The sequence below is a fragment of the Rattus rattus genome, chromosome 1 (assembly GCF_011064425.1).
Source record: "Rattus rattus isolate New Zealand chromosome 1, Rrattus_CSIRO_v1, whole genome shotgun sequence".
Lineage (NCBI taxonomy): Eukaryota > Metazoa > Chordata > Mammalia > Rodentia > Muridae > Rattus > Rattus rattus.
Window position 1 is genome coordinate 272,934,528 of NC_046154.1, and position 15,363 is coordinate 272,949,890.

Sequence of the window (15,363 nt, forward strand, 5' to 3'; positions counted from 1 at the left end):
AGAAAAGCAAGAAAAGGGTATCAGGTTCCCTAGAGTCACAGGCAGTAGTGAGATGACTGAACATGGGTATTGGGACTGTCATCTTCTTTCAGCTCCATTTCTCTGTGTCCCAGTGAAGATGGAGTTCACCCACCTTCCTTTTTTCACTAGATCGCCCTGTCTGGCCTGGAACCCACCACATGCCCCAGGCTGAGCTTTTCCCCCACCCCCCTCCTAGACTGAGGCTCACCCCAGTTCCCACCCCGGTTGTTTATGAGTGTGGTTGTGTGGTGACTTACATAGCATATCCCAGGATGAAGATCTAGTGAGCAAAGGTTTTTGTTTTCTCAGTCTTGGGTGGGGCCAATGCTTTGTCAGTCTCGAGTGCCTTGTGCAAAGGCAGCCGCACTGCATCCCCTCAGTCGCATGCCTTTCATCATATGTCTGCTCCGTTGGGTTCTGTCTCAAGCCCGCACAAGTGTTTATATGATTGTGTTAATACAAACAATGGAAACACTTTGTGGTGTAGCCCCCCACTACCCCAGATATCAAGAAGCCTGAAATATCATTTCCCCAACAGCTTCCTGTAAGAAGGTTTGCTTTTATTAAACATATGACTTTGTGTACACTGGAAGGCAGGATCTGCTTTGGGGCTTGTGTTGAGCACACGCATACATGTATGTGAGTGGGTGCCCATATGAGGAGATCAGAGGACAGCCTTGGGTGTCACCTTCCACCTCCAGACAGGCTCTCCCTTTGTTGTTATTTGCCACTGCATACACCAAGCTAGTTGGCCCACAAGCTTCTAAGGACACCCCCTCCCTATCCCATCCCAAACTGTAGTCTCCACCACACTGTTTCCCTGTAGAAGGATTTCCCTGGAATTACAGAGCTTCACCCTAGCCCATTAAGTAGGAGTTTAATCATAACATTCAATCAGTATCCTAATCTTTAAATTGATATGTCATTTTTTTTTTATTTTATTTATTTAGTATATATAGGTACATTGTAGCTGTCTTCAGATACACCAGAATCTGTTATAGATGGTTGTGAGCCACCATGTGGTTGCTGGGAATTGAACTCAGGACCTCTGGAAGAGCAGTCAGTGCTCTTAACCGCTGAGCCATCTCTCCAGCCCCGATATGTCATTTTTTAAAAAAGATTTATTTATTATATGTAAGTACACTGTGGCTGTCTTCAGACACACCAGAAGAGGGCATCAGATCTCTTTACAGATGGTTGTGAGCCACCATGTGGTTGCTGGGATTTGAACTCAGGACTCTGGAAGAACAGTCAGTGCTCTTAACCACTGAGCCATCTCTCCAGCCTGATATGTTATTTTTTTAATCCCAACCACCCACCGTCAGTGGTAGATGTAAAGAGTCCAGAAAGATCTCAGTTATTTATTTTAACTAAATTGTTAGGAACTTTAATGTAAAAGACCAAAGCCAGTTACTGCAGGAGTGCAGGGAGAGTAAGAGCTCTGACCTCTACCTGTGTACTGTTGAGGGCACAGGAAGGCTGTCGCATGGATTGGGCGCCAAAGATTGAAAAACACCATTCCAGAGTTCTAAGTGGGTGCTGGAGAAACACAGAGGGGCTGGACGATCCAGTTACTGAAACCAGAAGTGATGTTTGGAGTACAATTAAGTAGGCCTGTGTGTGCCTCTGAGATATGGGAGATACCTGCTGTGGAATCATTCTGTCATCTGACGTAGAAGCTACTTTGTAGGTAAGGCTGCCTGCAAATAGAGAGACTGCAGCTTCCACCCCCAGTCCTGTGCTTTTTGTGGGCGTGGTAGGATGGGAGTTGCCATGACTGGATGCATGCATATCATTGTATCTGCTCCCTGCAGCTTATCAGAAGGAAGTCTAGTCTTTCCTCTCAGGGCTTCTTTTTTCCCCTGAATTGTCCAAGAGCCCACAGGGAGTTAGGCAGTGAGAGAAGTGGTCCAGTATTCACTTCCGAAAGTGAAGACCTTTGGGTGCTACTGTAAGCCAGTCTGACTATGCTGACCTGCTGCTCAGCTCACTTTTTTTTTTTATTGGATATTTTTAAATTTACATTTCAAATGTTATCCCCTTTCCTGGTTTCCTGTCCATAAACCCCCCATCCCCCCTCCCCTACCCCTGCGTCTAAGAGGGTGTTCCCCCCCAACCCCCCCTTCCCACCTCCCTACCCTGACATTCCCATACACTGGGACATCAAGCCTTGGCAGGACCAAGGTCCTTTTTCAGCAAGGCCATCCTCTGCTACATATGCAGCTGGAGACATGGGTACCCCATGTATACTCTTTGGATGGTGGTTTAGTCTCTGGGAGCTCTGATTGGTTGGTACTGTTCTTATGGGGTTACAAACGCTTTCAGCTCCTTCAATCCTTTCTCTAACTCTTCCATTGGGGACACCATTCTCATTTCAATGGTTGGCTGCGAGCACTCGCCTCTGTATTTGTCATGCTTTGGCAGAGCCTCTCAGGAGACAGCTATATCAGGCTTCTGCCAGCATGCACTTCTTGGCATCAGCAATATGGTCTGGGTTTGGTGGCTGTATGTATATGGGTTCAGCCCACTTATTTTCTGCCCCCTGATACATCCTGAAGGTGGAACTTAATCTCTTGCCTCACAAGACACTCGGGTTCACAGAGTGAAGTTCCTGTGAATGTTCCCTTAGAGTCAGGCAGAGCCAAATAGTTTTCTGGTTACTTGTAGCCCAGAGAAATCTGTGCTCAGGATCTGTCTAGACAACTTAACCAGGGCTGCTGACCCTTCTTTCCCAGCTCAGGAACTCACTGCTCACAGACCTCTCCCCAGATGTGAGGCTCTCAGCTCCAGGCCCTTAGCTCCTCAGCAATGGCTCAGAGGTCACGGGCAGCGTCATCTGTCCTTGAACAGGGTGAGAAGGAGAGCAGTTGGCACACTTCTGAAGGCACGTCTGTGATAGGTGACAGCAGGCACACCTGAAGGCACGTCTGTGAGGGCCTCCTTCTCTGTTAACAGCACCTGCAGACCAGATGAGATGGAGTAGGAACCTGCAATGCTTGCACTTGGAAGGCTGAGGCAGGAGGTTTGAGTTTGAGGGCTACACTGTTCTGTTCTGTATAGGCTTGACCTTGTCTCATTACAGATGGAGAGGAGGAAGAATGAGGGAGGGAGGGAGGGAGGGAGGGAGAAGAGTGAAAGCTGCAATGCTGCCTCACTGTTACCATCGGTCTGAGCGCAGGTGAGCTGGGCCACTGCTGCTTTCCTTTCCAGCACCGTTTCCTTTAGAGCTGCTGCTCACAGCCGCAGTCCTCCTTGTTCTGTCAAGGTTTCCAGGCCTTTATTGGTATGCTGTGAACATCACACTGGGGAAAAGAGGGGGCATTTCCTTCTTTGTGCCTGGCTAGGTCCTGCTCCAGTGCCATTCATCTTTCCTGAACTCCTAATGTTTGATTCCCTGTCCTGTGGGCCAGAGCCTTAAGAGTGTGAAGTTTAAAAACATGAGCCCTCAGGTTGAGGATTTAGCTCAGCGGTAGAGCACTTGCCTAGCGAGCACAAGGCCCTGGGTTCGGTCCCCAGCTCAGAAAAAAAACAAAACAAAACAAACAAACCATGAGCCCTGATGATCATTACCTCACATTCCTTATTTGGACACCGCACTGCACAACTGAGAGCACATCCGCTCTGATCACCTTACAGTATGAGTGTTTTGTCCCATGGTTCGTCTCTGAGCTGCCTTGCTTTGCACTGCTATTCCTCCATGTGTGAATATCTCTGAAGTCATAGGCAGTGTCGGTAAGAACTGACTTGGCTTTCTCCTGTGTTCCTGGGAAGGACAGTTGTGCTGTTTGTACTAATAAGTGTCTGTTCCTTTCTGGACTGTCCTGTGTCACTGCATTCAAACAGGAGACACATAGAAGACCCACCCACTTTCTGAAGAACAATAAATTATGTGCATGTTGATTGTTGAAAAAAATGGGGGTTGGGGATTTAACTCAGTGGTAGGCGCTTTGCCCTGGGTTCGGTCCCCAGCTCGAAAAAAAAAAAAAAAAAAAAAAAAATGCTCTGAAGGATTTAAAACCTGGTTTAATTTTAAAAAAAAGAAAAGAAAAAGAAAAAGATGTGTACCGTCTAGACCTACCACCCTCATTTAAAGGTACCGGTGACCCCTAGTGGCTGTTCCACACAGCTGCCTGAAGAGCCGAGGCATCCCTGCAGTGACTTCTGTTAAAATCACAGCTGAGTGGAGACTTCATCTGTAAGGCTGCAGCCTCTAGTCCAGCCTTTATACTTAGTGTCTTTCAAATTCCTTTCATCTTGTAAGTGCCCACATGCCTGTAAGCTCAACAGCTCACGGGGGCGTCACTGCAGGTCCCATCTGTCCTTGGTGTCCAGAGTGATTTTGTTCAGACTAAGGGTCTGAGTATTTCACTTTAATTCATGGTATGCATAGTGAATTCCACCTTTACTTTTAGCTTTTTCTTAACCCTGGCAGTAAAATTACACACTTTATTCCAAACATGGGACTTTGTATTGCGGCTACCCTGTGGTGTGGTTGGGAAGGGATGTTCCACCTTTGGGCAACATCTCGCCTGCCTGCCTGGTGAGTAGTGCTCTGCCCTCCCATGCCCTCGGACCCCTGTGTCCTGTCCTTGATAGCAGGCCTGGGCATGTTATTTCCAGTTTCATCCATTAAATGGTGCACTTGCAGGTGGAGTGTAGTGAACCTCCATTCCTGCGATCCACCCAGGATACTGCTTCTTTCCTTTCACCCCAAATACATGTTAACTGCTGGTTCACCCCAGTACATGTTAACCGCTGGTTCACCCCAGTACATGTTAACTGCTAGTCCTGTAGTAAGCAACAGACTATGTTTACAGTGTTGGAGAGCTCTGTTCAGAGAGTCACCTTTTATCTAGGGATGTAATTGAGTTTGATAGGTCGTAGCTTTTAGTTTTAAGAGACTCAATATCACTTTCACTTTCTTCCTTGGTATTCCTTTAGTGTTCTGTAATGAACATCTGGTTTTATGTTCAGCAGACGCACTTTAGCTGTACACAGCAGTGCACATCTGTAATCTCAGCACTCTGGAGCCAGCCTGTCTCAATGCAGCACCTAGAAATAAAAGTTGATAAAGTTCACAGTGAGGGATTTCACACTCAGGCACACACATGAGCACCTGTACCTCAGAGTATGTGGAGTCCGAGGACAACCTGTAGGAGTCAGTTCTCTCCTGCCCTGTGGGTCTTGCAAATTGGACTCTGGCTGTGAGGTGTGGTAGCAAACGCCTTTGGCCACTGAGCCATCTTGCTTGTGTTTTTTGTTGTCTTTGTAGCCCAGAATGATCTCAAACTCACAGTAGTCCTACCTCAACCTCCTGAATGCTAAAAAGATGGTTGTGGGCCAACTTTCATGGCTGTTTTACAATGTCTTGTCAAGTTGGAGCAGATGCAGTATTCATGTAAACCGAGTTTATTCTTACATAAACCTATGTTTGTATGACATTGTGTGCTGGGGATACTTACTGAAATTATAAATAGAACTTCTGGGTTTATTTCTGACAAATTAAAATATGACGATTGTCACTGTTTCCAGTGTCCATTCACTTGTGCTCTTGCCTGTGTATCCGCTGACCCCATTTTCATTGGAAGGCTTTCTCTGTGTTGTGTCTCCTTTCCTGTGGTGACCTGTAGCTGATCTTGAGTGGAGATGTGTGCTCTCTCCAGGTCTTCCCCGGGTTTATGCCTGTCATTTCTTCATGTTTTTGACTTTAGCCTACATTGTTTTCTCCTTTTTAATTAACTGCATCAAAAAAACATAAAGCAGAAACATATTTGAGACAGATGGTAAAAACTCTGTATTTCTCCTCTTTTAAGTAAGAATCTGCATTCTGTCTTTAACATTTAAACTATACAGTTTGTAAACATCATGTTTCTTGGAGTAAATTGCTATGCTGTTTGATCAGTAAAATAGCCAGCAGTAGATAATACAATTGTAGTTTTATATGGCCCCTCAAAAAAAGAAAAAGAGAAACAAACAATACAACTTAAACAGAATCCTCCAAGCTAATAGGAGCCTGTTTTAAGGACGCATGTGGCACCTGAAACCGTCTTCCCTGTGCACATTTACAGAGCAGCTCATGCGTGCGAATGCGATTTCCTTCCTGTGTCTGTCATCTGACTGTAAAAGTAAGAATAGCTGCTTTCTATTTTCTGTTCTCTGTTTAGAGTTGGTTGGACTGTATTCCAAGTACTTTCTCAGGCAAGAGGCTTTTGCAGCCTTTTCCATGAAGGGCAGTGTGGTGCTTGGGATTAGCGTTGGGTGTCTCCCTCCTTATCTAACTCTGAATCCCAAAGCACGTGATACTCCTGACCTAACTGCCGCCAATCCCCCATCACTTTCCTTTTTAAAGGTCTTGGGGGATTTCCTGTAGTCCCGCTTGTAGCCTTTTGTTTGAGAACCAGCAGAGGTAGGCGGCCTAGAGTCTGCCAAGCTCTGCAGCTTTCAGCCAGCGCTGGTGTCTCCCTCCTCCCTTAAAGAGCCAGGAGGACTGGCTTTGCAGGCTGATTTCACAGAATGAGAAATGAAATGAAACTTGTAGGTATTTCAGGCACAAACAGAGATTTAAATGTTGATTTTATTATTGTGGGTTAGGTATTGGAAAAGGTTTTCTGTACAGAGCCAGATGGTCTTTTAGGCTTCAACAACTTATACTCTCTGTCATAGCTACTCAGTTCTGCCTGGGCAGCATGAAAACAGCCTTAGACTCCTGTGTCTTAGTCAGGGTTTACTGCTGTGAGCAGACACCATGACCAAGGCAACTCTTATAAGGACAACATTTAATCAGGGCTGGCTTACAGGTTCAGAGGTTCAGTCCATTATCATCAAGGCAGGCATGGTGCAGGAGGAGCTGAGAGTTCTACATCTTCATCTGAAAGTCTATAGGAGAAGACTGGCTTCCAGGCAGCTAGGATGAGGGTCTTAAAGCCCATGCCCACAGTGACACACCTACTCCAACAAGGCCACACCTTCTCCAAATAGTGCCCTCCCTGGGCCAAGCATATACAAACCACCACACCTTATGTCCCAATACGTCTGTTTGTGATAACAGATTGTGAGTCACCATGGTAGCATACACTCTAATCCTAGAAAGATCAGAATGCCACAGCAGGTTCACACCGTGAAGACATGAGACTCTCAAGAAGAAAGGAAAGAAAGATCAGTGTAGCGTGGTTTGGTGGTAGCACTGAAAAGGCTGAGATGAGAGAATTCCAGATTCTAGACAAGTCTGGGCTATGCAGACCCTGTCTCAAAACAAAACAAAATCCAAATGCTAGGCATAGTAGGCCAGGGGCCACAGTCTGCCGATGCCTGTTGAGGAAGACTCGGAGAAGATACTGGGAATTTCAGACAGCCAGGTGCTGGTTGGTGCCATAATCCCAGCACTCAGGAGGCAGAGTCTGGCAGATCTCTGTGACTGCGTTCCAAGACAGTCGGGGGTACACAGAGAAACCTTGTCTTGAAAAGCTAAACTTAGAAAGATATGCAGCTCTTAGGTGGATTACTGAGAATGTGTGTGACCAAAGGCCAGTTTACAACCTTAGACACTTAAAATCTCTGTCTGTGTGCAGTGTCACAGGGCCTGAGACCAGGCGAGCCCACGGGGACTGCAGCTCACCTGAACTGTGCATAGTCATTTTGGGATTTCTTCTGTGCTGTATTATGTAACACTCTGAGCGCATTAGACAGGACCGGCTGTATCAGTCCACAGCTGTATCATGCTCTGCTTAGTTAATGAACTTTAAGTGAAAATTTCAGCAACAAGAACTGTTAAGAACATCTCTAGATATGTCCTAAAAGAGCCTCCCCGCTCCCTGGTTCTCTCAAATACAGTAATCTAGACTTGCGGATGCAGCTCGATGGTGGAACCGTACCTTGATTGTGTGAGGCCTAAGTTTGATCCTCAGCACTGTGGGGGTTGGGGTGGGGCAAAAAAGCCCAAAACCCAAACCAAACAGCAAAAGCACACAACCTTGTTAGGTTTTGTTTAACTGTTTGGTGAGCCAGTTTCAAGGATGCCTTTTTACACATTTATTGACTTACTATTCCTTTGCTATCAGACTGTTGACAGCTACAGCTATAAGACCTGCGGCCTTCACCTTAACCTCTATTTACTATAGATGGTGCATGAGAACTCCTTTCAGCTGTTGTAAGAATGCTCAAAGTGGGGGCTGGGGATTTAGCTCAGTGGTAGAGCGCTTACCTAGGAAGCGCAAGGCCCTGGGTTCGGTCCCCAGCTCTGAAAAAAAAAGAACCAAAAAAAAAAAAAAAAGAATGCTCAAAGTGTTCAGAACGTATCACCTCCCATTGGATAACCATCTTCCAAACTTCCTCTTTCAGAAACTGATTCCACAGGACAAAAAGAAAGAAACCAAACTCCCGCTCCCATGACAGCTCAGACTTCTGCTCCTTCCAAGTACCACCGTTCACGTTCTGGAGGTGCAAGAGATGAGAGATACCGATCAGGTAAGAAGGAATGATCATTTTCCTGCCTGTAATATGAATTGTGTATCCTGAGTAGGGTGAACTATGTGTCCTGGGCAGTGTGAGCCTTGTGTCCTGGGCAGTGTGAGCCATGTGTCCTGGTGTACGATGTGTCCTGGGCGGTGTGGATGAGCCTTGTGTCCTGGGCAGTGTGAGCCTTGTGTCCTGGGCAGTGTGAACCATGTGTCCTGGGCAGTGTGAGCCTTGTGTCCTGGGCAGTGTGAGCCATGTGTGCTGGGCAGTGTGAGCAGTGTGGATGAGCCTTGTGTCCTGGGCAGTGTGAGCTTTGTGTCCTGGGCAGTGTGAACCATGTGTCCTGGGCAGTGTGGATGAGCCTTGTGTCCTGGGCAGTGTGAGCCTTGTGTCCTGGGCAGTGTGAACCATGTGTCCTGGGCAGTGTGAGCCATGTGTCCTGGGCAGTGTGAACCATGTGTCCTGGGCAGTGTGGATGAACCTTGTGTCCTGGGCAGTGTGAACCACGTGTCCTGGGCAGTGTGAGCCTTGTGTCCTGGGCAGTGTGAGCCTTGTGTCCTGGGCAGTGTGAGCCTTGTGTCCTGGGCAGTGTGAACCATGTGTCCTGGGCAGTGTGAACCATGTGTCCTGGGCAGTGTGAACTGTTTCCTGAGTGCCCCTCACGTTTGCTGTGCTGCTTTCCCTTAAGCCAAGAAGTTGCGTTTGTTCCCTCAGCTTTGTCTAGCACCTACTAAATTCATCCAGGTCTTGTCTGTGGCCAGGCAGCCCTGATTTCCTAGGTACTGCTAGTTTGGGCACTTGTGGGAGATTTTGTTTTCCCCCCTGGCTTTTCTTTCTTTCTTGACGTGTCTGCTAATAGATTATGATAAAAGGGTGAAGGACCAAGGAGACGATACTTTACATTCTGTGTCCAAAATAATTGCATATTGAAAAGGGCTTGGTGAACCTATTAGGTGCTGTAAAGTTTTGACTTTTGTGATCTCTAGGCCTTGTCGTGTTGAAACATGCTTTCAGAATTCTCCAGCTCTTAGAAAGCGTAGTCTGTGAAGCAAGTATTTGGAAATTCAGGGCAGGCTTAATAACTGAATTGTCAGCCTGGCATTTATCTCACTGGGACGTGGGAGGGAGGAAATCAGCCAGAGAAAGGCCAGGAAAGAGGGGAGAAAGGTGATTGGTAAAAGAACTGTCATGGCTCAGGGGCTACAAGCACTTGCCCTGCTCCTGCAGAAGGACCTGGTTGGACACACACACACACACACACACACACACACACACACACACACACCACACACATCTATCTTTTCTTTTTTTTTAATCCCTGAAGGTCTGGAGAAATGCCTCAGTGGTTAAGAGCACTGGTTGCTCTTCTAGAAGAGCCAGGTTCGATCCCCAGCAACCACATGGCGGCTCACAACTGTGTAACTCCAGTCCCAGGGCTTGGGCTCCCAGGGGCACACACATGCATGATGTAGCAAAACACCCAGGCACATAAAATAAATGATAGGTTTTTTTTTTTAAAGTTGAAAGTAGGGCCTTTTATTTCACTTGGATTGTTTAAAGGAAAGTTTGGTTTGATGTTTAAAATAGAAGGGAGCACATACAAAACCAAAAACCTGAAGAAGAGATAACACACCAGACTCCTGTGGGGGAGTGGAGGCTATTTCCCAGGCATGAAGCTCCCTGAGGAGGGTGTCACCATGCTAGGCAAAGGGTGATGGGACAGTGGTCACTGTCAAGAACCTTGCTGTCATAATGCAGGTAAAAAAGAGTAGGATAGCAAAAACTAATCAAGGTGCCAACCGACGTTCTTGGGCGGGCATCCATCATGTAGGTCCAGAAAGTCTAAGCGTAGGCTGTGTTGGGGTAGAGATGCCGGAGGTTGTCAGCCAGTGGTACCGCCTGTAGCAATTCCCCAAAGCCCTGGCGCTCCTGGGGAGTAAAATCAGCATTCTTTTTGTTTCCTTGGGGTTACAAAGGTAGATTTCTTCATGAGTCACATTGAGATTCCCACACAGTACCAGAGATTTTCAGGAAGCCAAGTCCTTTAGAAACTTGCAAAAGGCTTCATCCCAGCACTGCTGGTACTCCAGTCTTACCAAACTCCTGCCTGCGTTGGGAACATAGGTTATTACCAAGACACAGGAGGCCAGTTCAGCCACAATCACCGGTCTTCCTGATCATGTTCTGCCTCACCTATAAATGCCAGAAGAGACTTTGAGTGGGCACTGGTGGAAAGTAGGCCCACACCACTGTATGCTTCTGTGTCTGATGGAGCTGACCAGTACTGACGGGTGAGTCCAGGCAGCTCCTGCAGTTCAGCCAGGAGTTTGTTCTTTGAGCATTTGGTCTCTTGGAGGCACAAAATGTCTGGTGCTTCTTCCTTCACACAGTCCAAACCTTTCTTTTGAATGCAGGCTCGAAGCCCATCCACTTCCCAGGAGCGTATCTTAGTGTGGCAGATTTGCCACTGTGAGGTTTTCTGATCTGGAGGGTCCTCATACAGGACAGGGCCCTCCCCTGCAGCCGTCTTCTCAGTTTTCTTTGCCGCCCCCTTACTCTTCTTGGTCTCTGGCTCTGACTTGGGTTGTTCCCTGTCTTGGGTTTGGCATCGCCGGGATGAAAGCCCTAGGTGCCTGGGGTACTGAGGTAGCGCTTATTACATCGCCTCCAGTGAGGTCAGGGAGCCACCCCTCACAGCACAGAATGCCATGGTTTTTAAAGCCCGTCTCAACCTTAAAAAGAAATCTCCAGAGCTATGAAGAGCTGAGAGAGTGCTGCGACATCGCCATAGGGAACGTGAAAAGGCGAGTGAGCAGAGCATGCAGACGAAGACTGTTCTTTTCAACACACTGGGAGTTGTTCAACCGCAGAGCCACGAAAACTCACACACTGGGGGATTCTGGCCGTCCTGAAACCAACAGCCACTGCTGATGGGAGAGGATGGGAGAGGAACTTCTACCTCCTTCTCTAGTGATGAGAAGGGTTGTACGGCATGCCACATGCAGAGTAGCTCAAGAGTGTATGGGATGTTTAGTAAAACTTGTGATTCAGAGTGAAGTGGTGGGGGGTGCGGTCTGGGTGTAGAGTGGACAGAGTGTAGTGGTGGGTGCTCAGAAAGGGTTGGTAATTTAATGCTGGTGGGTGTGACTGAATAAAAGTTTGTACTTGGCACAGGCTTTGGCACCTGTGCCCTTTCAGTTATGGTTCCAGCCTTTCTGCTAATGTTTCAGGTAGAACGTAAGAGCGTATGTTCTCAGGGTTTGTTTATTTTATGTGTTAGGGAGTTTTGCTTGAATGTATGTGTGTAGATCATGTGCCTAGTGTCTGTGAAGGCCAGAGAACGGCGTTGGGCTGCCTGGAACTGGAGTTACAGACCATTGTGAGTTGATGTGTTGGTGCTGGAAATGGAATCTGGGTTTCCTAGAACAGTAGCCAGTGATTTTAATTGGCCAGCCGTCTCTCTGGCCCTGCTCTACAGAGTTTAGATTCTCAGACCTGTTCTTAGTGCTTAGCCCAAGGGACCTTAAACATTCTGCTTAATATTATCTCTTTGTCACTTGGCAGTGAAACACACACCCTTAATCTCATCACTTGGACCACAGAGAGGCGTATCTCTGATTTCCAAGCACGCCTGGTCTACAAAGTTCCAGCACAGCCAGGACTACACAGAAAAACTGTCTCGACAGACAGACAAACAAACAAACAAAGTTTCTCTTTTTTCTGACCATCAAGGAGTGAACGATACACCTTTCTAACTGTGTGTGATATGTTCCCAGCTACAGAAAACACTTAGGTGATGCTTACAGTGGAAGGTGATCTAATAGTAAGTCAATCTAACAATGCCTTTGATGTTAGTCTTTTGAGAAATTAGACACACCAGCAATAAAACAAAGGGTTATCTTAGTCAGGGTTTTATTGCTATGAAGAGACACCATGACCAAGGTAACTCTTTTTTTTTTTTTAAAAAGTTGATTTATTCATAGTTTACAGATAGGGCCATGGCTTTTGTCACAAAACAGCTAACTCAATAATTTTTAATGTGTTACTACTACAAACTTACCACTATATTTTATAAAGGTTTTCAAATGTTAAGGGAGGGAGGGAGGGAGGGAGAGGTAGAGGGAGGGAGGAAAGAAGAAAGGAAGGGAGGAAGGAAGGAAGGAAGGATTCTTAACTATTCTGTAGGTCTACACAATGTTTTTTTTTATTATTATTATTAACTTGAGTATTTCTTATTTACATTTCGATTGTTAGTCCCTTTCCCGGTTTCCGGGTCAACATCCCCCTAACTCCTCCCCCTCCCCTTCTATATGGGTGTTCCCCTCCCCACCCCCTCCCCCCATTGCACCCCTCCCCGACAGTCTAGTTCACTGGGGTTCAGTCTTGGGACCCAGGGCTTCCCCTTCCACTGGTGCTCTTACTAGGATATTCATTGCTACCTATGAGGTCAGAGTCAGGGTCCAGTCCATGTATAGTCTTTGGGTAGTGGCAGTCCCTAAGCTCTGGTTGGTTGGCATTGCTGTACATATGGGGTCTCGAGCTCCTTCAAGCTCTTCCAGTTCAAGGTAACTCTTATAAAGGACAACATTTAATTGGGACAGGCTTACAGGTTCAGAGATTCCATCCATTATTATCATAGCATGGTGCTGGAGAAGGGCTGACAGTTCTGTATCTTGATCCACAGAGGCCAGAAGGAGACTGATTTCCATAGGCAGCCAGGAGGAGGGTCTCTTCCTGGGTAGAGCTTGAGCATGGGGCCTCAAGCCCCTCCCCACAGTGACATTCATCTCCAACCAGGCCACACCTACTTCAACAAGGCCATACCTACTAATAGTGCCACTTCCCATGGGTCAGCATATTAAAACCACCACATTGCCTCCCTGGGACCCATAGGTATGAGGCCATACCTAGCTATAACATAATGCAACAGACACTTAGTCCAACTTCAAAAAGTCTCTGTGGTCTGTAGAACAGTCTCAACAGTACTAAAAGGCCAAGCAAGCGCCTCTTCCAAGATTCATGCAGTCACTTAAATGTCATCCCTAGAAAAACCAAAAAAAAAACAAATCACATGCTTCAATATCGCAATTACCGTGCTGGACCAAAAGAGACCAAAAATCAGCTGGGCATTATTCAAACTCTGCATCTCCATGTCTGATGTCAGGCGCTCTTCCTATCTCAATGCTTCCATCTTTGTTCACATCTCTCTTGGCTGCTTCCACTCCCTATTAGCAGCTTTCCTCAACAGACAGCCCACAGCTCGGCGTCTCTCATCTTGGTGCCTGCAACTTCAAGCTCCTTGTTCAGTGTCTGGGATCCAACATGCTCTTCTGGGATCCTCTAAAGAGCTTGGTAACTTCTTCCTCTGCCCTCTGTAGCCCTCTCTAAGCTCAGGTTGATCCATCCTTTGTCTCTGTGTTCTTGGTGGTCATCCCATGGGGCAACTCCAATGCGCTGGGGTCTTCCACTGCAACCTATAATAGTCTCTCTTAGGCTCTCTTCTGCCAAACAAATTCTTTCATGGCCCCTTCAGTCATAGACCATCAACTGCGTCTGGGCAATACTTTCCTAGTGGTCTTCCATTTCCTCTCACTGTACCCAACCTTCAGTTTGCTCTTCATGACCCTTTATGTTTTCAAAACCAGTACCACCTGGATGACTCATATATTACAACCTACAGTACAGCTGCAGCATGAGGTACAATCTTGACTTTATCTAGAGCACAGCTTCTTCTCTGTTCTCAGAAAACACTTCCCAGATTTCACCTCGGTGATGCTTGTCTCTTCTTAATAACCGTCAACTTCTTGGCTCAGCTGACCAGCATCACTATCTTCATGTAACCCCTTCTACTCTTGACTCTAAGTCAGTTCCATGGCTCAAGCTGCCAAGTTCTGCTGCTTGCTGTGACTGGAACATGGGCCTCTGTTCTATTAAATCATCACTAGTTTTCTGTTTTCCAACTCTTTTCATGCCTTAGCTTCCATCCTGGAGCTTGCTCTGTAGATGGATCTTGAACTCAAAGATCCTACGTGTCCCTGAGTGCTGAGATTAAAGGTGTGCTCCCACCATGCCTGAATCTGAGGCTTTCCTCTACCCTGGAACTTGCTCTGTGCGGCCTGGCCTTGAACTCAGAGGTCTGCTTACCTGTGTTTTGGGATTAAAGGCCTGGCACTGTGCCTAAAACTTCCTCCAGAAGCCTGTGTGCACTACGCCTAAAACTTCTCAGAAGCCTGTGTGCACTATGCCTAAAACTTCCTCCAAGCCTGTGCACTATGCCTAAAACTTCCTCAAGCCTGTGTGCACTATGCCTAAAACTTCCTCAAGCCTGTGTGCACTGTGCCTAAAACTTCCTCCAGAAGCCTGTGTCTTCAGTTTCAAGATCAAATCACAGGTATGCCTTTCATTTCTGGATTTATTCCAGACAAGCAAAATAATGTCACAGTCCATCCCTTGTCACTTTATTAATAATTATATCTCTTACGTCCAAATGAAAACTGTGTCTGGTCCATAGTAATGCCTAGATGTAGTGACCCTCCTGTTCAACACAATCAGCTTATCTCGGAGGGATCTCCTTGGACACAAGATTCAATTTTGTTCCCTTCCCTGGTCCCCCTTTAATACTTGTACGTACATTCTGCATTTTCCTTTCTCAGCTTGCTCCCTTTTCATAAAAGTGCTCTTCTTAGAGTGAACTTTGGTGATCACAGCCAATTTGTGCACCCCAGGCTGTTCTAGCAGGGTTTCCTGTTGCCTAATAATACAGTTAATCTATCTCTCTTCACCTTAGCCAGACTCCTCAGGTATCAGGGGCAGAGAGCAGCCACATTCTTCACCAGACTATCACAAAACTAACATTCTTCTCCTCCTGTAACCTCTTGAGCTAGGTCC

The 15,363-nt window shown here is 46.7% G+C and overlaps 1 protein-coding gene and 1 pseudogene across 1 annotated transcript in view; one reads left to right on the plus strand and one right to left on the minus strand.

Moving 5' to 3' along the window:
* The window catches only part of LOC116890560, a 93,665-nt gene extending 85,104 nt beyond the window's left edge, over positions 1–8,561 (plus strand). Inside the window, exon 4 of the mRNA XM_032891012.1 lies at positions 8,359–8,561. Coding sequence (XP_032746903.1) covers positions 8,359–8,498 — 140 coding nt within the window. The 3' untranslated portion in view covers positions 8,499–8,561. The remainder of the gene's footprint in view (positions 1–8,358) is intronic.
* Positions 8,562–10,167: 1,606 nt separating this feature from the next.
* On the minus strand, positions 10,168–11,100 carry LOC116890576 (annotated as a pseudogene).
* Positions 11,101–15,363: the final 4,263 nt, after the last annotated feature.